Source organism: Diabrotica undecimpunctata, chromosome 1 (genome assembly GCF_040954645.1).
Source record: "Diabrotica undecimpunctata isolate CICGRU chromosome 1, icDiaUnde3, whole genome shotgun sequence".
In the NCBI taxonomy this organism is placed as follows: Eukaryota; Metazoa; Arthropoda; class Insecta; order Coleoptera; family Chrysomelidae; genus Diabrotica; species Diabrotica undecimpunctata.
This window is the reverse complement of record NC_092803.1, coordinates 67,752,508-67,777,875: the sequence shown is the minus strand read 5'-3', so window position 1 is coordinate 67,777,875 and position 25,368 is coordinate 67,752,508. Positions and strand designations below refer to the sequence as shown.

Genomic DNA, 25,368 nt, shown 5'->3' with positions numbered 1-25,368 from the left:
TGCAAAATATGCAATATGCATATTTGCCGAAGTCTAGTTATGATAAAAGCTTTATTTTAATTAACGTTTTTAGAAAATATATTTATGACTTGTTAGATATTGTAAAAATTATCAAATGTAGAAGTTTTTCTCACTAAATCACTCACTACTTTCTTAACAGAGTTAATTACATATTTCTTACACATAAATAACAAAAGTTTGGCATATTATATGCACATATTCTTGATAAAAAATGCGTAGGTTACTAAACGAAACTACCACAAAATATCTAATTTACTAATTTAATTTTGAAAGTAATGACTAATTTATAATCGGTGTTCGGAATAAATGTTTCGCTCGCTTAAGATTAATTAGCCATTTTAATTTTTTCTTATTGTTGGTAAAAGTAGGTGAAACAAAACGATTACAGGTGATATAGTTTAATATTCAAATCGGTTTCTTCCGTGTTTATTATCGTTACAACGAGTGTTTATATTGTTACGATTTTTGAAAGAGCGCGTAAGTATTGACCTGAATCAGACACCAAAACTAGAACAGGATGGCCAAATTTTTGAGGAAAAATGACACTATGTATTTAAAATAAAATATGTGTACTATTATTAATTTTTGCAGCTTTAAATGACTATAAAATATTATTTAGATGCTGATTATTGAAATTTTGGGCAAAAAACACTTTTTTCGATGAGTAAGATCATAAAACGTTTTGTAAATTTATAAAACTCAATATTTATTTACCGTGGCTTTTGTATTTGCAGTTGTTTAGGGAGGGATGCTTCTGAATATCATATTTTGTGCGAGACAAATACTAGACAAATAAAGGGAAGAGTAATAAGATCAATAAAACATTAATAAACTTCATAAAACAATTACATTGGAGCATAACAGAAAAAATATAAATTTGAAGATAGGTGATATAAAAAGCTATATTGAATAAAAGACTAAAACCAAATCAGACTCTATCACCGACGCATTGATTTTAAATAATTAGCCGGCCAAATGTCAAATTTCAAAAGTGACGTGCAAAATTCAAGAAATATCCTGGAGACAAAAGAAATTGTATCTTAACTATTGAAATGTTGTCTATCCTGATCCACAAACAGTATGTAAATCAGGTTGGCTATCTTGACATTTTGAAGAAGTAATAAAATGGTTGTCATTCTGTGTTGCATGTGAAAAGGTGTTTCATTCTCTCCCACTTATTCTACCTATTTAATTATACTCGGTAAGCTTCTTTAAAAGGTTATTGACCCATCTGTACATGCCCAGAGTACATTCCATAAAAAGTAAAGTTTTTGTTTAGTGTTGCTTTTTGTGCAGATCGGCAAAGAAGTATTGTTAGTGACCGCAAATAAAATTAAAAATGATAGCCCAAAGTTTATGTAGTGCGGATTTAACCGTGAGTTTGTATCCGCAATTAACATTAAAATTTTTGGTCCTGGAAATTTAGATTAGGCAATCTTCTAGATGCCAAAGGTGTTAAAGACTTAATTACCACTAAAGTAACTGCAACCCTCGCACTTCTTCTTCTAATACTGACTCTTTCAATGAAGGTTGGCTATAACCATTGCAAATTCGTCTCTAAGTTATGTTTTTCTTAAAAGGGTCTGTTTGTTTAACCCAGTGCAGTCGCGAATGTTTTGGAGCCAGAATATTTGTCGTCTACCACACTTTTTTCTTCGATTTTACCCAAAATAATCAGCTGTAACAACTCTTACTTATCATTTCTAAGTACGTGCCTAAAATATGCTGTCTCTCTCCTTAAAAAAAAAAGGGGTGGTCAAAAGTTCTCTGTCTCTTCACATTCTGTGAAACACCATTTCGTTCGTAATATGATCGGTGCATGATATTTTCAAAATTCTCCTAAAAATTCAGATCTCAAAAGCTTCCAGTTTTCCCATTAAGTCGACATTAACAGTACAAGCTTCGTACCATGAAGAAAAATAGAGTGGATATAACATTTTACCATCCGATATCAGATTTGCAGATTGAGTCTTTAGTTACTCAGAAATTTCCTCATCTTTAAAAAGGCTGCTCTTGTTGTTCTATTCTTGATTAAATTTCTGATTTATGATTTATATCTTCAGTAATTCAGAGTCCTAAGTATTTCATTTTATCCACTTGTTAATTTTCTTCATTTTTTATCTGGATCCTTGTTATGACTTTACCCCTCTTACTAAAAACCATGGTTTTATTTTTCTTTATGTTTATTTTTAAACCAATCTGTTTCCCAGTATTACAAATTGTGTAAAGTAGCGTCTGTAGGTCTTTCTCAGTTTCAGCGATAATGACTGTATCGTCGACATAACGAATGTTATTTATATTTTCACCATTTATCTTGATCCCTTTTGTACAGTTTTAAAGTGCTTGTGTAAATAACTCTTTATAGTATATATTAAATAGTAATGGTAAAAAAGTACAAAAAAAGAGTATAATAACTTACTATTCTTTGTAGATGTTTTCTCCTTACTGGCATATTCCAAGTATGTTGGATATGGAGATAATCAACCTAGTAAGTAGTTAATGCAAAAAGTATCTTAAAAAAATATATTCAGAATCATACACAATCACTCTTATATTAGCCATATTTTTCCATATTGGGATTGATTGCCTTTTATATTGTTGCTTATTTTCTCTTGCACTGAATTCAAATTATTCCTATGTTTAACATTTATTCTTTAATATTTTATAACCCTCTCTGATGTTTTAGTTTTATTTGGCATGTTAACTTTAATGTACAGCACAAGCAAATTATGTTCTCAGTAAATATTATATTTACATAGATCTCCTTTTCTTGTTATAAAGTATCTATTGAGACCAATTTCGCCGACCTATATAATAAACGGGCTTTCTCTCTTTTGAAAAAATGCGTTGAAAAATCTTTATATATGGCGCCTAAGAGTATTACCTTGTATATATATATATATATATATATATATATATATATATATATATATACTTGTGAGATAAAGGTATCAAAATTATTATTCTACTAATCAATCATCTACTGACACATTTATTATCAACGAAAATAAACAAATGATCACCTGTCTTCTATCTCAATTAACGCATATATTAATCAAATTCTGATCCAATAGTTAAGCTGATTTCTCCTGGCTGAACAATTGTCTGATGGTACCAACGATTAGTGTCAACTGCAACTGTAAAAGATAGCAAATAAATACATACGTTTTCTTTGACATAAAAATCTAATTGTAAAATTTTTTGACTGTTCATCTTATCTAAAGCTATAATACAATGAATAATCAATAATTACATTAAAACCATTACTCCGCTGGTTATAGTGGAGAGATTCTTCATACTTTGCCGTGTTCGCTAATGACCGAGTAGAATATAAGGATGGCCATGACAGAGAGAGGGGCAATATCGAGATCCGATGTTTATTGTTGGATCTCACTGCCGCGATTCCCTTTGTATTCAACGTATCGGTAAGTCTGTGGATGATGAGTAAATACGTACCGATATGTAGGGGTTTGTCTTAATGGGAGCGGTTAAGAAATAAAATCCATAGAAAAAAAATACTCTTCAAGCAAATAGTGACTAGCTTCTCGTGGGACAAAAATGGACGAAAGTGGACAAAAGTGAGAAAAAATCGCAGCCTCAGTCATGAAAACCAGGAAAATATGGAACTGTCCCATAATATCACAAGAGGGTCCATTCTGAGAAAATACCCTAGAAGCGCAGCCTAGAAAGAAAGGTGATGGAATCGGAGAACGAATCATCAGAGAAAACGCCATACTACGGACAAGTGGTAAAAATCATACGGATAGAAATACGGCCCCAACATTATCCAAAGAGTTCTTTTTCATTATAATACTTGCTAGTCATGAAATATATGATTTACTATTTTTGTTGGGAATAAGCCAAAATTTTAATTTAAAATAAATTAATTTGGACGTTTAAAGTAAAATTGTGGCCTGTTTCCAACAGAAATAGTAAATTAAATTAAGATACCACAAGAACATAGCTTCAAAAATATATGATTCTTGATAAAATAGTGGAAATGGATTTAAACGTATATATAAACCTACAGTTTCTTACTCAGAGTCGCAGTCAATAACATTCTTTAACCCGAGACTCTTGTGAATTATCTGCCTGATAGTCTGAAAGACGCAACACAAGATTCTTAGAGTCATAAAATGACTTCGATACTAAGGATTGGAGAACCTTAAGAAGATATTATTCTGAAGCTATTTTCTAGTGGCAAGTATTTTGAAAACGATTTCTGAAGTGAAAATTAAAACGTTAAATTAACTTATTTTAAAATAAAATTGTGGCTTATTCCCAGTAGAAATAGTAAACTTTAAGAAGAGTCGACCCTACAGTAGAACTGATTCTCTCAGTGGATTCTACATCTGCCAATGCTCTAAAGAAAGACAGCTATATTGCCAACCCAAATTTGTTCAGGTTACCTCAAAAAAATCATTCTCACAAAGGTTGGTCAAATTTTGCATCTACAAGCCAAAGTAGAATAAAGATCACAAGTAAAGAACTAAATAATAAGACTTTTAAAGATTACAAGGGATTAAACAAAGATCTGAATAATCCGTGAAATTACCTACATGAAATTTATTGGGTAAAGTTTTAGGGAGCCATGGGGTTACAAATAATTTGTTAAATGACTTCCAAACAACTCATGTAAGTTGATCTATTCACAAATGCACAATACACAAATAGCTCTTTATTCTTTAGTTTACTCTGGTTTTCTGTCAAAGGCTTTGTTTAATAACCACAGATTTTAACTAAATTTTAGAGAACCACATTGAGATATTAGTAGAGTTATTCAATAAAATTTACTATACCGGAGAAACTCCCAACAAATAGCTAATATCTGAGTTCACCCCAATACCAAATAAACCCGACGCAAGGAAATATGAAGAATACAGAATGATCAGCTTGATGAATCATGTTTTAAAATTCTTCTTGCGAGTAATACATAAACGTGTCTACAAAAAACTACACGATAAAATAACAAGAAACCAACTGTGATTTAGAAAAGTCGAGATGTCAGCTATGACGTATTCAAATGTCTAGTTGACTTTGAGAGAGCCTTCGATAAAATAAAACACAGAAGGCTTGCAAACATATTACACAATACAAAAATTGATGACCAGGATGTGAGAATCATTATAAATTTATTCGGATTCAAAAAGTCATAAGAGTAGATCAACCAAAACTCTAAAGTGATACTTATTAGACAAGTAGTACGACTAGGATGTGTACTATATCCTCTACTTTTTAATAAGTGCTCAGAAGTGATGTTTAAAAAGTTATTACTAAAAACGACATCAATAAAAAAATATCAATTAACGAAACATTACTGACTAATCTTAGATATTTAGACAATACAATACTTCTTCGGATAGCACATTTTGGTTAATCGCACTACGCAGTACTGCGAGAGGCATGGAATGGCTTTGAGCACAAAAAAACAAAAATGTCTCATTGTCAGTAAGCACAAGACGAAACAAACTACGTTAAAGGAAAAGTTTTAGAGAAAGTACCTAGTTACAATTACTTGAGATGTGAACTAAATGAACAATGAGACCAATTTAACCTACGTAATATTTTTTCACCCATTTTTCACTAATTTATTACCACCCTAATAACTTTTCACCACCAAACCAACCTTAAGGGGAGCGATTCTGCTGGCTTAAGATTCAAGCTAGCAGAATTCGGAAAAAAAGCTTTTTGTTTATGGCATATTTTTTCACCCATTTTTCACTAATTTATTACCATCCTAACAATTTTTTACCGCCAAACTACCCTTAAGGGGAGCGATTCTGCTGGCCTAAGGTTTAAGCTAGCAGAATTCAGAAAAAAAAACTTTTTGCCGATGGAATGTTTCTTTACACATTTTTTACTAATTTATTACCACCCTAATATTTTTTCACCACCTTAAGGGGAGCGATTTTGCTGGCTTACGGTTAAAACTAGTATAATTCCAAAAAAATATTTATGATATACCACAGTGATATGCCAGGTTTTTATGAATTTATTACCACCTTAGTTATTTTTCACCCGTTAACTACCCCTTATAGAAAGGTAATATTTCTGTTAGATTAAAATTTAAGGGGAAAAATTCTTTTTTTTTTCAAATTCACTCTTCTCTACCTATAACTGAAATAAAAAACTGTTTTTTTTTAATTTTTACTAAACTTTAACCACCCTGATAATCTTGCACCCCTAAACCTATCTTATTTGGAAACGTTCCTGCTAGCTTAATATTTGAGCCAGCGAAATTAGAAAAAAGATATTTTTGAAATATCACAATGTTTTGCTGGGTTGTAACGAATTTTATTACCACCCTAGTAGTTATTCACCCCTCAACTGCCTCTTATGGAAAGACAATAATTCTGTTAGGTTAAAATTTAAGGTGAAAAAATATTTTTTTACAATTTCACTCTCCTTTACTTATAACTAAAATAAAAAAGTGTTCTGTTAAGTTTAGACTAAACTTTGATCATCATGATAATTTTTCACCCCTAAACCAATCTTATTTGGAAATGTTGCTGCTAGATTATTATTCGAGCCAACGGAATTAATACAAATTATTTTTGAAATACCACATCTGCTAGGTTTTTACGAATTTATTACCACCCTAGTAATTTTGCACCCTCAACTAACCCATGTAGAAAGTCAACAATTCTTAGGTTATAATTTAAGGTGTTGAAAAATCTATAATACAATTTTACTGTACTCCAGCAATCAATAATTCTGTTAGGTTAAAATTTATGGGACAAATTTTTTTTTTATATTCCACTGTACTCTACTTATAATTAAAATCAAAAAGTATTCTAGTAAGTTTTTGCTACACTTCCACTACCCTGATAATTTCCCACCACTAGCAATTTTATTTGGAAACGTTCTGTAACGAGTCCTTCACTTCAATAATTCTTTATTCACTTTAAATAAAATTTTTAAATCCATATCCTCTTAATAATTTTCTTAATTTTTAAATTCTAAGTTGGTATTAAACAGCGTAACCTGCGGCGCTGTAGCGAGACATGATTATCCGGCTAGCAATTAGCGCACATTCTGGTTTTAACTTTTTGGAAGACAAGTTCGGTTAACTAAGAAGGGTAGGCGCCAAGAGAAGGCTAAATTTGTTTTAAGAATATTAATTTTTGTTGGAAAAGAAGAATATGGAGAGTTTTTAGTTGTTTTGTGGTGTATACTATTTGATTTATAGCCACTCTTAGCCGGTAAGTTGATTCAATTATAAATAAAAAGTGTAAAAACCATCAGCCATTTTAACTTCTATAATATCATCATTTTTCCTTCATCAATCAAAAATCAAAATCATATCAATTTTCTATTTTACTTCCCGGCCTTAAAAACATATAATTATCCATCTTTAAAACTATCTATTATCTATTAAGACTATCTGTAAAAATATTCTGCCTCATACCGTTCTTTTATATTCAAAATTATATCCGTAGCAAGCTTTTCGTTAAAAATTATCTATTTGATCAATCTATTTTACATAAAATATTGTCAAACCATGCGAAGGTCATATTATCTACAAAATCATTAGAGCTTCTGATGATTTTGTAGACTCTTTTGAGTATCAAGTAGTCACTCTCCGGCACCTTCTGCTAGCCAGCTTTAATTTATTTGTTATCTGTTACATTACTCCAATACTTTTGTTACACACATACACACTTTTGTTACATTACTTTTATTACATTGGCATCCTAAACCTCGCAGTCCCCACATGTTTTTGTTACAGTTCCCGCTAGCTAAATATTCGAGCAAGCAGAATGAAAAAAAAAATATATTTTTGAAGTACCACAGTGTTTTGATAGGTTTTTACAAATTTATTACCACCCTATTAATTTTTCACTTCTTAACTACTCCTTGTGGGAAGTCAATATTAAGCTATTAAGCGGAAGCTCGAATATTAAGCTATTAAGTTAAGAAATTGTACAAGAATATTTTTTCACCTTAAATTTTAACCTAACAGAATTATTGGCTTTCCATAAGATACAGTTGAGGGGTCAATAACTACTAGGGTGGTAATAAAATTCGTTAAAACCTAGCAAAACATTGTGGTATTTCAAAAATATATTTTTTCTAATTTCGCTGGCTCAAATATTAAGCTAGCAGGAACGTTTCCAAATAAGATTAGTTTAGGGGTGCAAGATTATCAGGGTGGTTAAAGTTTAGTAAACGTTTAAAAAACAATTTTTGAAGTTATACTTCTATACGCACGGTCGGCGTTGGAAATTTGCATGAGAGTGAATCTGTGAAACCATTACATATGTAAGATAATGAGTAAGAGAGAGACAGAAGATATATTTTCTCTCTCTTCCTCTCTCGAGAATAATGTTACGTAAAAATATGAGTCATAGTTTTAACCTTTAAAACATGTTTTTAATCTAATATGTTGTAGAGTTTACGAGAGGCCTCGATTTACCTGAGCGACCTTCCAGAAGCGATGCGAGGGAAATCCAGTTTGCTTTTACCGTTTCGCCATCGAAGGTTTTAGACTATTCGAGATAACGGCACTGGTATATAATAACGGAACTTTATTTGGAAGGGACAGTTAATTCTGAACCCGCGCTCGCGAATTTGTTACGTTCGCCTATAATAAATTATGTAATAATTAGTGGTTAATAAACTTATATAAATTATCGTGCTTTTTAATAAACTAGAATAAGAACAATATAATAAATTAATAAAGACATTATAAATTAAATAAAGACAGAGCAGTTAAATAAATTTCATTACAAATGGTGTCAGAGTGAGATCGAACATAAATTAGACTTATAATAATAATACAAGTGAATATAAAATAAATTGTGAAAATGGCTACGATTTATGAGCTGACAGTGACTAATTTAAGAAGACATCTTGAAGACAGAGAATTAGCTTCTACCGGAAAAAAGGCTGAGTTAGTCCAACGACTAAAGAACGCTTTGCTAGAAGAAGGACTAGATCCAGAGACTTATATATTTGAAGACAAACATGATGCTGTCCTCTCGTCGATTTCGAAAGTTTCCGGCGACATCGCATCATTAGAGAACAAAGTTTCCGACGATATTTCGAAAGTGTCTTCTGATGTAGCCAAAGTTTCCGGCGACATCGCATCATTGGAGAACAAAGTATCCGGCGACATCGCTTCTTTAGAAAGCAAAGTTTCTAACGAGATTTCTTCTCTGGAAAGCAAAGTTTCTGCTAACATCTCTAAAGTCACTTCTGAAATATCTGCTCTTGACGATAGAGTGTCTTCGCTAAAAAACCAAGTTGCTGCCGATAAGTTGGCCTTCGAAGAAAAGATTAAAGAGATGGAAAGGAAGATGGAAGAAACAGGGACAGCAGAGAGAGGTAACAATCCGATTACAGTGGAGATAAAAGAAGACGAGACGAAATTTAAGTTGGAGACACGGCCGAAATTTGAAGGAAGTGGAGGTTCTATTCATGTTAAAGTCCCAACTTTCGACGAAAAATCATCATGGAACAACTACATGAAACAGTTCGAATCAGCCGCAAGAGCAAATGGATGGTCTGAAAAAGAAAAGGCTGTAAACCTGACTATCGCTCTTCGAGGAGATGCCTTAGATGTGCTTCAGACCATAGCCGTAGAGGAGACCGATGATTTCGAACAACTAAAGAAGAGGTTAAATATGCGATATGGCCACGAACATTTGGAGCATGTATATCAGTCACAGCTTAAAAATCGTAGACAGAAGAAAGATGAGGCTCTTCAAGAATATGAGGTAGATATTGCCAGATTAGTACGATATGCTTATCCAACAGCTCCCGAAGACATGATGGAAAAATTGGCCGTTCAAACGTTTATTGATGGTCTTCGTGATCATGAAATGCAGAGAACACTGCGATTAGCTCGTCACAAGACGCTGGTTGATGTCCTATCCGCCGCCCTCGAATACGAGTCAGCTACGCAGGCCTCTGGCGGGTACAGTAAAGTTAGGACTGTAAAAGAGGAAGGAGACGAAGATAAACTTGACCAGCTCTTTAATTTGATGAAAAGCATGACATGCAAGAAAAAGAAGACCATAAAATCAAGAAACTCACCATCAGGAAAACCAGAACGAGTCAACCTTAGGGGGGCAGCTTCGACCCGGAACTCTTCCAAAGACCCTCTTATACTAATAGCTTCTTTGAAATGTCGTGAAGATAGTGTATATGTAGATGGAGACATAAATGGTAAAAAGCATACGTTGTTGGTGGATACCGGAGCGACCAGAACCATCATACGCCCGACAGTTATAAACAGCCGAAAGAAACTGTTACCAACGAGGTTGCGACTTCGGACCGCTACAGGTGAAAATGCCAACATTCATGGAGAAATCCAGGTACAATTGGGAATTGGAGCAGAAAAGTTCGTCCATACTGTTATAGTTGCTGACATCGAAGAGGATGTTATATTAGGAATGGACGTAATGAATATGCATGGATTCCAATTGGATTTTAAGAATAAGGTAATCAAAGTTGGCAACGAGGAGGTATTTCTCCATCCACATAATGACAACACTGTGCAAGCAGCCATTACAGAAGATACAGTCGTGCCTGCAAGAAGCGAAACGATCATAGTAGCGCGGCTACAGGGATTTGTGGACGAAGGGAGACCTGTTATGATGGAGCCTTGGAACCACGACGATGAGGTTGGCCGTGGAATCATAATTGGAAAGGAATTGGTGACTTCGGCTAAGGAAATTCCTGTGAGACTTATCAATGTCAACGACTACCCAGTGACCATAAAGAAAGAGACAAAAGTAGGAACTTGTGTACCTGTGACATCCATAATCCGTCAGGCGACAACATCTGATAATTCCAACGATAAATTCGACCAAATGGTTGCAGTCGCAGGACAGTCTCTAAATCAGATGGAGAAAAGGAAATTAAGGGAATTTCTTCGGCAGTATCGCGATGTTTTCGTACCGAAAGGAGGAAAGACGGGAAGAACTAGTGTTGTTAAGCATAAAATTGATACTGGTAATGCTAAGCCAATTCGTCAAACAGCTCGACGATTACCACAGGCGAAAAGAGAGGAAGCTGAAACGATTGTTCAGGAAATGAAGAAAGACGGGGTGATAGAACCTTCTACGAGCCCATGGGTCTCTCCGGTGGTCCTGGTTAAGAAGAAAGACGGAACGACGAGGTTCTGTGTGGATTACCGTTTGCTGAACAACGTTACCAAGAAAGATAGTTATCCTCTGCCTCGGATCGATGACACATTGGACACATTGGCTGGAAGTAAATTGTTTTCCACTTTGGATTTGAAGTCTGGATACTGGCAGGTAGAAATGGACCCAGTAGATAAAGAAAAGACAGCCTTCACCACAGGATCTGGATTGTGGCAATTCAACGTTATGCCATTTGGACTCTGTAATGCTCCTGCGACATTTGAGAGGCTTATGGAAAATGTGTTGAGAGGGTTATCTTGGAAAACATGCCTGGTTTATTTGGATGACATAATCGTCTTGGGGGAGACATTCGAAGATCATTTGAGGAATTTAGAAAACGTTTTTAATCGACTTAAAGCTGCCCAATTGATGCTAAACCCCAAGAAGTGCCAGCTATTTCAAGGTAAAGTCAATTATCTGGGTCATATAGTCAGTAAAGAAGGAGTGGCCGTGGATAAGGGAAAAATCGATTCCATTAAGGAATGGCCAAAACCAACTGACAAACATCAAGTGAGAAGTTTTCTTGGACTATGTACTTACTACCGGAGGTTTATTAAGAAGTTTGCAGATATCGCTAAGCCATTAACGCGACTTACGGAGGAAGCAAGAGATTACCGCTGGGATACAGACTGCCAAAATGCCTTTGAGACCTTGAAAAAGCATTTAATAACAGCACCAATTTTAGGGTATCCACTGCCAGAAGGAGAGTTCATCTTAGATACAGATGCAAGTAATGTGGGAATTGGAGGAGTGCTGTCTCAGATTCAAGGAGGACAGGAACGAGTCCTCGGATATTTTAGTAAAGTTCTTTCAAAACCTGAGCGGAATTATTGCGTCACGAGAAGAGAACTTCTGGCAGTAGTGAAATCAGTAGAGCACTTCTATCAATACCTCTATGGAAGGAAGTTTTTAATCCGAACCGACCATGCCGCCCTTAAGTGGTTGATGCAGTTTAAGAATCCAGAGGGTCAGATAGCCAGGTGGATCGAACGACTCCAAGAATACGATTTTAAGATTGAGCACCGAGCCGGAGTTAGCCACAGAAACGCTGATTCTCTTTCCAGACGGCCATGCCCAGCAGAGTGTCCCCACTGCAACAAAACGGAATCCAAGGAAGCAGCAGTGCTAAGAACGACGATTGTCAACGACGACTGGACGCCTACTAAGATAAGGGAAGAACAAGAGAGAGATCCAGTTATACAGAAAATCCGAAAATGGAAAGAGGAAAACCGTCGACCACCTTGGCAGGAAATATCAAACCTATGCTCAGTAGTTAAGACGTATTGGGCCCAGTGGGACTCATTTATCATCGAAGATGGCTTGCTTAAACGAGTCCTGGAAAATGATGACGGTTCAGAGAAGAGAAGACAGTTGGTGATCCCAAAGAGCAGAATAGCCGAAGTACTTCGTCAGTTACACGACAGTCCATCGGGAGGGCATTTTGGTGTAAGGAAAACCCTTCAGCGAATTCGGGAACGGTTTTATTGGATGAACAGTTCCGACGACGTAAAAGACTGGTGTAAGAAATGTACTATTTGTGCTACGAGTAACGGGCCTCACCGGAAAAGGAGAGCTCCTATGAGACAATATAATGTTGGAAGCCCGTTTGAAAGAATAGCTTTGGACATTGCAGGGCCATTTCCAGAAAGTGAAAATGGGGGCAAGTACATGTTGGTAGTAATGGATTACTTCACTAAGTGGGTCGAGATTTACGCACTTCCAGACCAGAAGGCCGCCACCGTTGCAGATAAGTTGATCCAAGAATATATCAGCCGATTTGGAGTGCCTTTGGAGATCCATAGTGACCAAGGCAGGAACTTCGAAAGTGATCTATTCCAAGGAATATGTGATAGACTAGGCATGAAGAAAACAAGAACTACCGCGTATCATCCGCAATCGGATGGTATGGTAGAACGAATGAATAGGACAGTTGGCAAGTATTTGACAAAGATGGTGTCCGATCATCAGCGAGACTGGGACCAATACCTTCCGTTCTTCACAATGGCCTACAGATCTGCTGTTAACGAATCAACGGGCCAGACACCAGCCAGAGTCCTATTCGGACGCGAAATGCGACTACCTTGTGATCTAGAATTTGGGTGTCGACCTGGAGAAGATGTAGCAGGTGAAGATTATGTGATCGAGTTACGAAGAAGAATGGACGATGTACATGAGTTGGTCCGTTCCCACCTTCAGATCGCTAGCGACCGAATGAAGAAACGGTACGATACACAAGCCGAAAAGGGTTGCTTTAAGAAGAACGACAAAGTATGGCTGTATAATCCCAAGAAGCGAAAAGGTTGTTCTCCCAAATTGCAGCAGTTTTGGGAAGGTCCATACCTCATCATGGAGAAGATCAACGATGTCATCTACCGAATAAGCAAGATTCCGAGGGGAAAGCCGATGATAGTACACCATAACCGGTTGGCATCTTTCGAAGGTGACCACGACGTAGATGAAGAAGTGGAAGTAAACCAAGTCCAAGATGTGTTTGACCTCACGTTTGAGGAATTCATGGGTGCCTATGGAGGTACCGGTAAAGCGAGACATGGTGTTACCACTGAAGAAAAGCAAGATCTACTCGAGCTCCCCGATGACTACTCGCTGGCCCTTACCATCCCGGCCAGTATCAAAGACGCACCAGGGTTGGCATCCGTCTTTCGAAGGAAGTTTGGTCGAGTTGCAGAACTTCAATGCCAAGTGCCAGCTCCCGGTAAAACCTTGAAACTCCAAGATGCATCACGTTACCTTTTCTACCTGGTAACAAAAGACACTGCCCGTGACCAACCTACCTACCGAGATGTATGGGAAGCCTTACTTCAATTGAGAGGGCACGTACTAGAGTCCGACGTGCAAAAGTTAGCCATGCCAAAGTTGGAGTGCCGCCAATTAGATTGGAGGGTTATCCGAAATATGGTGGAGGAGATCTTTAAAGACACCGAAGTCCAGGTGTTAGTCTGTTGCAATCCGCATAGTTACTGGTGCGGAGAGAAAACCGTCCCTTGTCATTTTTATACAACTGGAAGTTGTAAAAGAGGGTCCAGTTGCCGATACCAGCATACCGTTCCAGTTCTAGTCCCAACAAGGTTCCAGGAGGAACCATCTTTTGAGAGGGGGGCAATGTTACGTAAAAATATGAGTCATAGTTTTAACCTTTAAAACATGTTTTTAATCTAATATGTTGTAGAGTTTACGAGAGGCCTCGATTTACCTGAGCGACCTTCCAGAAGCGATGCGAGGGAAATCCAGTTTGCTTTTACCGTTTCGCCATCGAAGGTTTTAGACTATTCGAGATAACGGCACTGGTATATAATAACGGAACTTTATTTGGAAGGGACAGTTAATTCTGAACCCGCGCTCGCGAATTTGTTACGTTCGCCTATAATAAATTATGTAATAATTAGTGGTTAATAAACTTATATAAATTATCGTGCTTTTTAATAAACTAGAATAAGAACAATATAATAAATTAATAAAGACATTATAAATTAAATAAAGACAGAGCAGTTAAATAAATTTCATTACAATAAAAATGTTCCTTTTGTATATATAATTTAATATTATATACATTATATATATATATATATATATATATATATATATATATATATATATATATATACTATTTTATATATAATATTATATATAATATAATATGTATTAATATTATTATTTATGTGATATGTTTTGTATTATTTAAAATTAAACGTTTATAATTATTTTAGGCTTTTGTATTTCAAAATAATCACTGTTTTACCGAGAACTGTCAATTTTGAAATCCATTAGTGTCATGTCTAATTGGCAAATCCTTTACGTGTTTGGTTCATACGTTGGTGGTTGTGAGTTCGAATCCCAATTATGAATTTTTTATTTTTGAAATATTTAAAAACCTCAAGTTAATCTTATTAAATATATGTAATATATGCAAAAAACATAAATTTTAAAATAAAATGAAAATTTACAACATAATCCGAGTTGTTGGTTTTTTATTTTTATCTTCGTAAAGTAAGTTTTATGTATATTGGCAGTTTTAAATACTTATGAATATTACATTTTAATTTATTGTATCATTATATTGAATTATGTTGCAGTGTATTTATTGTATTGTAATTTTTATATTAATAACAAAATAAACAATGAATTTTACTGCAGAGTATGTGTAATTTTTTTTTGCATTCAACTCCTTTTATACATATATAAAAATAAAAATATATATTTTCATTAAAATATTGATACAATCCTTCATTTACTATACTCCTATTACAGGTCAAATGTTTATATACAGCAAACGATGCACCATATACCTATATAACTAATTCTTTTTCTCTTTATGCTCTCTCTTACCTATAGCATTACATATGTAATGATTGTGCAGATTGACTCTTATATAAATTTTTAACGGCGAACGCGTGTATAGAAGTATAACTTCTACCGGCGGTCTCACTGGACTGCCACATTCGTTTTTTTATTTCAGTTATAGGTAGAGAAAAGTGAATTTAAAAAAAAAAGGATTTTTCCCCTTAAATTATAATCTAACAGAAATATTACCTTTCCATAAGGGGTAGTTAATGGGTGAAAAATGACTAAGGTGGTAATAAATTCATAAAAACCTAGCAGAGCACTGTGGTATATCATAAATATTTTTTTGGAAATATACTAGTTTTAACCGTAAGCCAGCAAAATCGCTCCCCTTAAGGATAGTTTGGTGGTGAAAAAATATTAAGGTGGTAATAAATTAGTAAAAAATATGTAAAAAAACATTCCATCGGCAAAAAGTTTTTTTTTTTTCTGAATTCTGCTAGCCTGAACTTTAAGCCAGCAGAATCGCTCCCATTATCAGTGGTTTGGTGGTGAAAAATTATTAGGATGGTAATAAATTAGTGTAAAATTAGTGAAAAAATATGCCATAGGCAAAAAGTTTTTTTTTCCGAATTCTGCTAGCTTGAACCTTAAGCCAGCAGAATCGCTCCCATTAAGGTTGGTTTGACAAGGTTGGTAAGAAAAAAAAGGTCTAACACTTAGTAGTTCAAAATAGGAATATCTAGAGTATTCATTTGGATATATAGTTACTGCAATGTTGATTTCTCTAATTGTTGATTATAAAAATAATCAACAATTCTTCTTCTTCTTCTTAACATGCCATACACCAAAGTGCGTAGGCGACTATCTCATTACTAGAATTCTGTTCTTGGCGGCGTGACACAGCTCGCCTGTATTGTGTATCAACAATTAGAGAAATCAAAAAAATACTGACATATTGACAAAAAAGTGCTAAATAATAAGGGAAAAAAGTAAATTAAATGGAATTACTTATTTCTCCAGTTTTTACTTCAACTTCCATTTGTCTACAGGTATGCCAACATTCTGGGGGAGGCGCCAACTTCCATAACTTTCTTCCACTCAATTGGGCCTGCCACGATGGATAGTGAACGTTGTCGATCTAAAATAAGTTTAAAGAGGTAAGTTTGACTTTTGTTTTAAAAACGTAACCAGCATAACTTTCTTTCACTCAATTGGGCTTGCCACGATGGATAGTGAACGTTGTCGATCTAAAATAACTTTAAAGAGGTAAGTTTGACTTTGGTTTTAAAAACGTAACCAAATGAGCAGAAAGTATATATTTGTCCAATTTCTACTTTTCTATTTAAAATTATTGTTAAAATATTTTTAACTATACCAAAATCTAAAAAATCTGAAAGTTCATCTTCTTCTTCATGTGCCATATCCAATTTTCAGCGTAGACAACTTCTATGATAGTTTATAAGAAACGAAATTCTTGCGTCTTATTCGCGTGCGTATTTCTTTCCGTATGAGTCACATTTACGTTATGTCAGAATAGCATCCACTAATTATTTAATAGGATTTCATATTCTAACTGAATTAATTTGTGGTTTATTAAAATCTGTCAAAAATATTAAGTTATTAAAATTTTCCTTGAATATAATATATGGCATGTGATAAATATAATTTGAAAGCTTTTGTTCAATTGTAAATATTATCTTAAATTTATTCCCACTTTCAAATAATATATCACTTGGTAGGTATATATAGTATTTTTCATGTAAAAATGCGTGCACGTCACAATTTATATAAAGTGACGTCACTTATATTTAAAATTTCCAGAACGTCAACCTTAGAGTTCAAATTTTCCTAACACAGCTAATAATACGAAACCCATACGGAACTGCTCGATCTTTCATAGGCGTCAACATGGTATAATAATCAGAAAAATGTAATCATCATTATATTGGGAATTTTAGAATTATATTGATTAAATAACCAAAAACATTTGTTATTATTACTAATATAAATTTTATGAAATAACTCTTTAAGTTAATATTCCTTAAAATAATAATTTTAATTAAATATATTAGACAATTGTACGCAACTGATACAGGAATACTTCAAATTTTTTGACAGTTCAGCGTGTACCAAAATTGTTTTAAAGGGTTGCCGCTTTTTTAGAGTAAGAATTTACTCCCCTGAGTTAGTGATAAGTTATAGCCTAAAAAAATCATTATGAAATTGACTGGCCAGTGTAAAAATGCCAATAAAACACAAAACACACACAAAACATTTTCTTCGTTGAGACTTAAGATAATGATTAATAACAATAATTATGGGAAATTTGTATGTTTATAAAAAGAGTTTTTTGACATTATGCTTGAATGATAATATTTGATCTGATTATATATACCTATATACAGTTGTGCTATGCTTGGCTATTATGCCGGTCCTGGCAGCTTTGGTAGCTGTGATAATTATACAACAATAGAGTATTTACAAGGGATTATTCAGTTTTACAGCTGTTATTAAAACAACTTTTATAATAAGACACTAAATTTCTGGATACAGTATACTTAAATATTGCGACATGGAATGTACGAGGAGTATACGAGGAGGGAGCATTAATTAACCTAATAGAAGAACTTAAAAAATATAAAATACACATCATAGCAATACAGGAAACACATTAAACTGGAAACAACATTGAAAAGATTAGCCCATATACGTCTTATACAAGTGGAGGCGATAATAGGAATTTTGGAGTGGGTTTTGGAGCAGGTAAAACGATTTGTAGTAACATCTGACAGAATGTATGCAATTAGAATTAAGTGAAAAGAGAACATGATATCGCTGATAAATATACATAAATTTTATGAAAAATTAGAGTCATTGTCTCAAGGAATACCCAGACAAAATATTAACATTATTATAGGCGACGCCAATGCAAAGGCCGGAAAAGAAGATATATATAAAAACATAACAGGGGGTAAAAGTAAACATTTGAATACAAATAATAATGGCCAAAAATTGATTACATTCGCAATTGAAAACAGGATGAAAATAATGAGTACGCATTTCAGGAGAAAAAATATGTATAAAGGAACGTGGAAAATTGTGGGATCAAATGAAACAACAAACGTGAAGACGGGCTGACGTAGACTCAGATCATTTTTTGGTTAGAATTAAGTAAGAATGTAAGTAAAATATTAATGTGTAAGTAAATTTAATTTTGAAAAACTGCGAAAATTTGAGGTAGCGCAGGATTATCAAAAGGATATACAAGAAACCTACGCCAAATAAGATAGTACTATTGTGAGTAATATACAACAATAGTTCTTGAAAATAACAAACACTAAAAAAGAAGCAACGTCAAAGATCCTACCAAGAACAAAAAGATTTAGAAAAAAACCACTGGTTCGATACGAATGTAGAACAGAGTTAAAAAAGATCAAATTTGAGATTAAAAAGTTTACGATCGCAAAAACAAGACGACCTAGAAAGGTATATGAACAACGAAAAAAAGTAAAGATAATTCTAAGGGAGCGGAAACGAAAGTATATGGATAATAAAATAAAGCGTATTGAAGAAAATTACAAGACAATTGAAATCAAAAATTTTTACAAAGAGGTAAAATACATTAAAACTGGGTATCAGGGAAGAACAGTGAATTTAAAAGATAAGCAAGGAAGCCTGATAGTGGACGAAGACCAAATATGTGAAAGGTGGAAAGAATATTTCGAAGAGATGCTAAATGACGGAGTGACTACTGAAGAAAATTATAATGTTCCTAAACCCCAAATAGTAATAAAATAAATACCAAAGCCCACAAGAGAAGAAATTGAAGAAATAATAAAAGATATGAAAAATCAAAAAAGCCCCGGGGAGAGTGGCATTGTGACAGAGAACGTAAAATATGGAGGAGAGGCCTTAATAAACCAACTTGGTGAGCTAATACTAGAAGTATGCCTATGTTCCTATACACAAAAAGGAAGATAGAACTGAATGCGCAAACTATAGAGGAATATTCTTATTAGAGTTAATATATAAAGTGTTCGCCATACTAATTAAAAAACGATTAGAAATATATATAGAGAAGAATCTAGGAGAATACCAGAGAGGATTTCAGAAAGGAAGATCAACAACCGATCAAATTTTTATGCTGAAACAAATTCTGATCAATTGCTATGATACAACATTTCAGCACAAGTACTTTTCATTGATTACAAAGCCGCCTACGATACAATAGACAGAAACAAATTAATAGAAACGCTAAAAGAATTCCAAGTGTCAGAAAAAATAGTAAGATTGGTAAAAATGACAATTAGACAAACCATTTGTGCTGTGAAATGCAACAGTACAGTCTCAGAAGAATTCGAAGTGAAAAAAGGTGTTCGCCAAGGAGACCCGTTGTCTACATTGCTATTCAATATAGTTCTAGAAAAAATTGTAAGAGTTAGTGGGATAAATAGGTCCGGAACTATTTTATATAAGGAGCACCAATGCTTAGCATACGCTGATGATGTGGTTCTCATTGCAAAAAATGGAAAAGAACTATCAAATATAGCAAAAAGACTGATTCGGGAAAGCTGTAAAATGGGAGTAAAAGTTAATATTAATAAATCAAAATACATGGAGATCTCGAGCAAAAAAGGAATAAACACCAGGGGATCCTTTAAATTGGAGGTGAAAGATGGATTAGTTGTAGAATTCGACAAGGTGGATGAATATATGTACTTAGGTACTCTTATTGATCAGACGTGTAAGAAAGAAACTGAAATCAACCTGAGACTGATCAAAACCAACAAGTGTGCTGGAGCCATGGGCAAAATAATTAAGGCCAAAAATATATCTCATAACACAAAAATATGAGTATGCAAAACTATAATTAGACTCACAATGCTATACACTGCCGAGACATGGACTATAAACAAAACCATACAAGACACATCGGAAGCATGAGAAAGAAATATACTTCGCAGAATGTTTGGTGGAAAAGTAGTACAGGGAGAATGGAGAAGACGAACTAATGCAGAAGTGTACCATTGGTATGCTAACCCTACAATAACAAAAGTGGTGAAAAAACGTAGACTAGAATGGCTCAGTCATCTAGAAAGAATGCAAGGTAATAGACTAGTCAAGAATATTGCTTGGAGAGTACCTGAGGGCAAAAAAAGAGAGAAAGACCAAGAAAGAAATGGAGAGATGTAGTGATGAAAGATGTCAGAGAGATGGGAGTCAGAGATTGGAAGCTGATAGCTAAGAACAGAAAACGATGGAAATTATCCATCCAGCAATGGACCTAAAAGACCTGTTAACGCTGTACATACATACATAATATAAAATTATTTTCGATTATACATGGCCAGTGACACCCTGTATAATACCATTGCAATGGGTTCGTTAGTAGACATAATTGACATTATTACTGCGATTAAAATCTTCTCCTATTTCGAGTTGTGTTCCAGAACAGGTAGTGTATGTATTGTAGGTTTTTAACAGACGATTTACGTGGCTTGTTAGAGGATGTTCCCTTGGAAATTAGATGAAACATGTGGTTTTTACTTGACAAAGTACCTAGTCCACTAGCATATAGTACAAACAATGTTAGACGTGTGCTAAATAGTAACTACAGCGAGAGTTGGATTGGATATGGTGGTACTATGGAATGGCCCCCAAGTTCTCTAGGACTAACTCTACTAGACTATTTTTTTGGGGGTACATCAAGAAGATATTATACAAACCACACGACGGGATAATATGAAAATTTGTATACAAAATTCCTTTTCCATTCATATACAAAATGTTGGATCTGAAATGATACAAGACATTCAACAGTTCCTTATTACATGTGTAATGATGTGTCTTGAACATAATGGGTAACATTTTGCACATTTATTACCATAGTTAATAATAAATTTACAAATATAGGTCATCAGTTAGGTAAATATTATTTTGTAGCTAATTTTTACTACCATACATTTTATTTAATCTTTTATATTTTGATTTACGTTAGGTTAGGTTTATAAAATTGGGTTATAATTTTTGTTTGTTATATATGTGTTCCATTCAAAAAAGAACAACTTCGGTTCATTCTCTTGTTCTGACTGACCCTATATAATCGAAATTAATTAGATTATAAAGGTGTTTGATATACATCATTTTTGTTATAAATTTTTTTTAATAATCCATAATTTAACCGTAATAAAAGAAAGCCAGAGGTTTGGTACACCCTGTATGTACCTACATTAGAATTATGTAAAACTAATAAGTATAATAAAATATTGCCAACTTACATGCATCTGCGCTCCGTATCCCGATCCTCCCATAAAAATCCAACTCATTGCTATATTCTCAGAATGGTTCCCAAGAAAATACGGCTTGGAATAGTACTCTCTCAAAATTTTCCCAGCGTTGTCGTTGCAGTTATTCCACCCCACATACCAAGGCTTCTCTCCTGGTACCATATTGGCTCTACTGTCGGACATTTTAAATACTTCTGATAAACTTTTAAATTCCGTCTTATAAGGAAAGAACTGGCAGTTTCTTCTAACGCCTTCATCAGGCCGAATATTTTCATATAGACTTTTAAAAAACTGGAAATTAAAAGTTTTTGATGCTGGCCAATCTTCAACGGCATCAATTATAACAACTGGCTTAGCAGGTCTGTTATACATTTCGTAAAAGTCTTCTGGAGATATTCTGGACACTTTTGTGACATGAGTGATGTTTTTGCAGAAGTCACAATTTTCTGGTTCACGGAATATTTTTGACGCATCAGCAGGCATTTCTATTAAACACTGAAAAATATTTTGATAGGTAAAATAGGTATTTATATATAGTTTTTTTTAATTCCATACACTTTTTACGAAATTAAGTCACTGGTGACCCATGATACACACATGATACTCGTTAAAATGCATTATTCATATTAAACACGGAGAAAAGCTCGGATTTGTTCGGAAAAATATTCCCATGAGATTTTTTTCCATAATCACTTTCATGAGATACTCTATAATAAGGTCCAAGAGGTCGCCCAGGCGAAAAATTGTTCAAAATTTTTTAAACAATTTTTTTAACCAATTCTAACAATACTTTTTTGCGGTTCGGCAATTTTTTTTTGATAAATATTTTAAAACTGAGAAAAACGCAGAATTACCATTTTCGAGGTTCAAAAACATTATTTTTAAATTAACCAAGAACCTAAATTCAAGTTTAAACCTTATTCTATCATTTTTCGATAAGTATTATGGGCCTATTTCATTTTAAAACATTGTTTCTAATAGTTAATCGTCTATAAGAGAGAGAAACAAGTTCTAGGGCACAAATTTTTGCTGGTTTATTATTCTCATCGTACAAATTAGCGCCAGCATTTCCACACGCGCTTCATATCAATTAAAAACAATGGTTTAACCCGGCAGTAAATGGATGGTCTGAAAATCTCCCCAGTGGACGGGTGGGGTCTATCAGGACCAAAATTTAAAAGTTCAGATAACATTCACATCATTTTTTTAAGTATTTTGTCGGTTTACCTGTCTCTTACTTAATGACCTTGTGGCATGGTATTTTCGTTATATTTTATTTTTCAAAAAATATAGCAAATAATCTAAAACCTCGCATTTTCTGCTTTGTTTAACTTCTATTAGCACTGATTAGTAAATAAATGTTTTTCACAATTCCTACATATCGTCATCATCATCATCATTGGCTTTTACAACTCTTCGTGAGTTTTTGCCGCGTTTACTATTGCCTTCCATTGATTCCGATCCTGTGCTATTATGTCCCATGGCCTTACTTCCATCTTCCCCAGGTCTTTCCACCTTTTTCTAGGCCTTCCTGTCGATCTTCTACCATCTGGTCTTTCCCAAAACACATTGCTAATCAGTCTGTCGTCATCACTCCGTACCACGTGGCCTGCCCATCTTAATTCCTACATATGTTTTATTAAAATAAAAATATTAAGCTACATAAATTTGGTTATAACAAAAAATAGAAAAAATTCTCTGCACAAAATACAAAAGTTTGAATTTTACCCTAAATTGTTCTCTCCGCACTCAGAGCAAGATGCAATATGCTCCGTATACAACCAGGACAGACAAAATGTGCAAAATATCGCGTTTTCCGTCTTTTAATGTATTTGCAATTTACTCGAGCTAAATGAGGTATTCAAAGCTCTCCTTCCCATATTTTCCTTTGTCATATTTATTCCTAAATCTTTCATAAATAATCTTGTGCAATTTTTAAATTCTCCTTCTGGATTGTTTCTTTTGTATATTTCGAAAGCATTGACGGCAGCGACATTCATAGACCATAGAATACTACCATACGCCAACGTCCAGTGTTTCCAGCAACATTATAGGAAGATATTTTTCGGTCAACAACGTCTACTTCTCCCTTTGTCAGATTGTAAAATGTAATAATTTCTGGTTTTGCTTCTTCTCCAGTTGCTTCATCAATTTTATTGTCGAGAATCATAGGGGACCAAAGCAAAACATTATTTGATTTTTTTGGTACATACGACACTGCAGTAATATCGAAATCAAATGCAAAGACAGATGAACATCGATGTCGGTTTTTGATGTTTGTTATTTGATGCGTCAATTCTCTTCTGTTGGACTGAATGGTACTGACGGCTGTAAGTTAGTGAACTTCTAGTAACCATTTTACAGTCTGATATCCAGTAAACCATCAATCCATTGTAATATTTCTTTCTGTTCCAGATAAGTGTAACCACATTCTTTCGGTTACAGCACCAGTAGAGTTTTCAATCTTAAAAGTATAAGAGTTCGAGCATAAATTTCTAAATGTGCTGTGTAAAAGGTCCTAGTATCTACGGTTGAAAATACTTTCAAACCGTATTTGTCGGGTATCTTAAGAATATACATTTTAAAACTGCACCTTCCTCGAAATGCAAGTAACATTTCAGCGAGTTTATATATTGTCCAGAAGAATAACTAGCTTTGCATTTCTCGTTGAAAATTTCAACAATGCTTCTTACCGGTGCAAGTTTATTTAGCACTTTTCTTTCTTCTCTAGTATTAATATCATCGAACCTTAGACATCTCAATAGAAACCTGACTCTTCTGAAAGGCATTGTAGCAGGAAATATCTCTGCTCCCAATTCATCAGTATCATAAAACTCCAACAAATTTTTACGACCACCAAATATAATAAACCCAATAATGCTTTTATTTCACACGTATCAGTGTCTGTGGTGTCATATGTTTATTGGCATACCTTTGTGCGTTAGCTCGAATGAATATGTTAGTATTTTCTATGAAAATGGGAAGAATATCAATAAAAAACAGCATAAAACATTCAACAGGTGTAGAAGCATTTCTACCCATTCTTGTAGCTCCTGGCAAATGTGTAATTATATTTCTTGCCCGAGTACGGACATTTAGGGGTGAAGCTTCTTTTCTTCATTTCGTCCCATCCTTACCATAATAATAAGCTGATCTACTCTCTTTTGAAACAGATTCTTCTTCTGATTTTTCGTCTGTAGCTTCTTGTTCTGTATCTGTGACATGATCGCTTTCTAAAACAAAATTTTCGTCAGCAATCAAATCGCCGTCGGTTTCTGCCATATTTTCCACTTCTTCATTATCAGTTTCTACTTCTTCATAGAGTTGTCTCAATTTTTCAATTTTTTTCATACGAATCCATAATTAACTATTGGAATACTGCTATGGAACACTTACTTGTTTTATTTTTGGATTTTTGATAAATCCAAATAAATACCACCACAAATTTTACACAGCAGACACCAGCTAACGAATTTCGAATGAATCGTTGTTGTCCCTCTATATAAAAGACGAAAGTAAAGTACTCGATTAAAAAATTCGGCATTTAACCGAGGGGTATTTGCATCGGTATTTATATCCAGGGAGTCTCTGAAACTCAGATTGTATCG

General features: G+C 34.1%; 1 protein-coding gene across 2 annotated transcripts in view; it reads right to left on the bottom strand.

The window, feature by feature from the left end:
- Positions 1-2,993: 2,993 nt before the first annotated feature.
- The window catches only part of LOC140439072 (bifunctional arginine demethylase and lysyl-hydroxylase JMJD6), a 32,479-nt gene continuing 10,104 nt past the window's right edge, over positions 2,994-25,368 (bottom strand). For both annotated transcript variants that reach the window (XM_072528734.1, XM_072528742.1), the window contains 3 exons: positions 21,752-22,255; positions 16,482-16,611; positions 2,994-3,158 (listed from right to left, as the gene is read on the bottom strand). In XM_072528734.1, the coding sequence (XP_072384835.1) occupies positions 3,073-3,158; positions 16,482-16,611; positions 21,752-22,255 (720 nt within the window). In that variant the 3' untranslated portion in view covers positions 2,994-3,072. The remainder of the gene's footprint in view (positions 3,159-16,481; positions 16,612-21,751; positions 22,256-25,368) is intronic.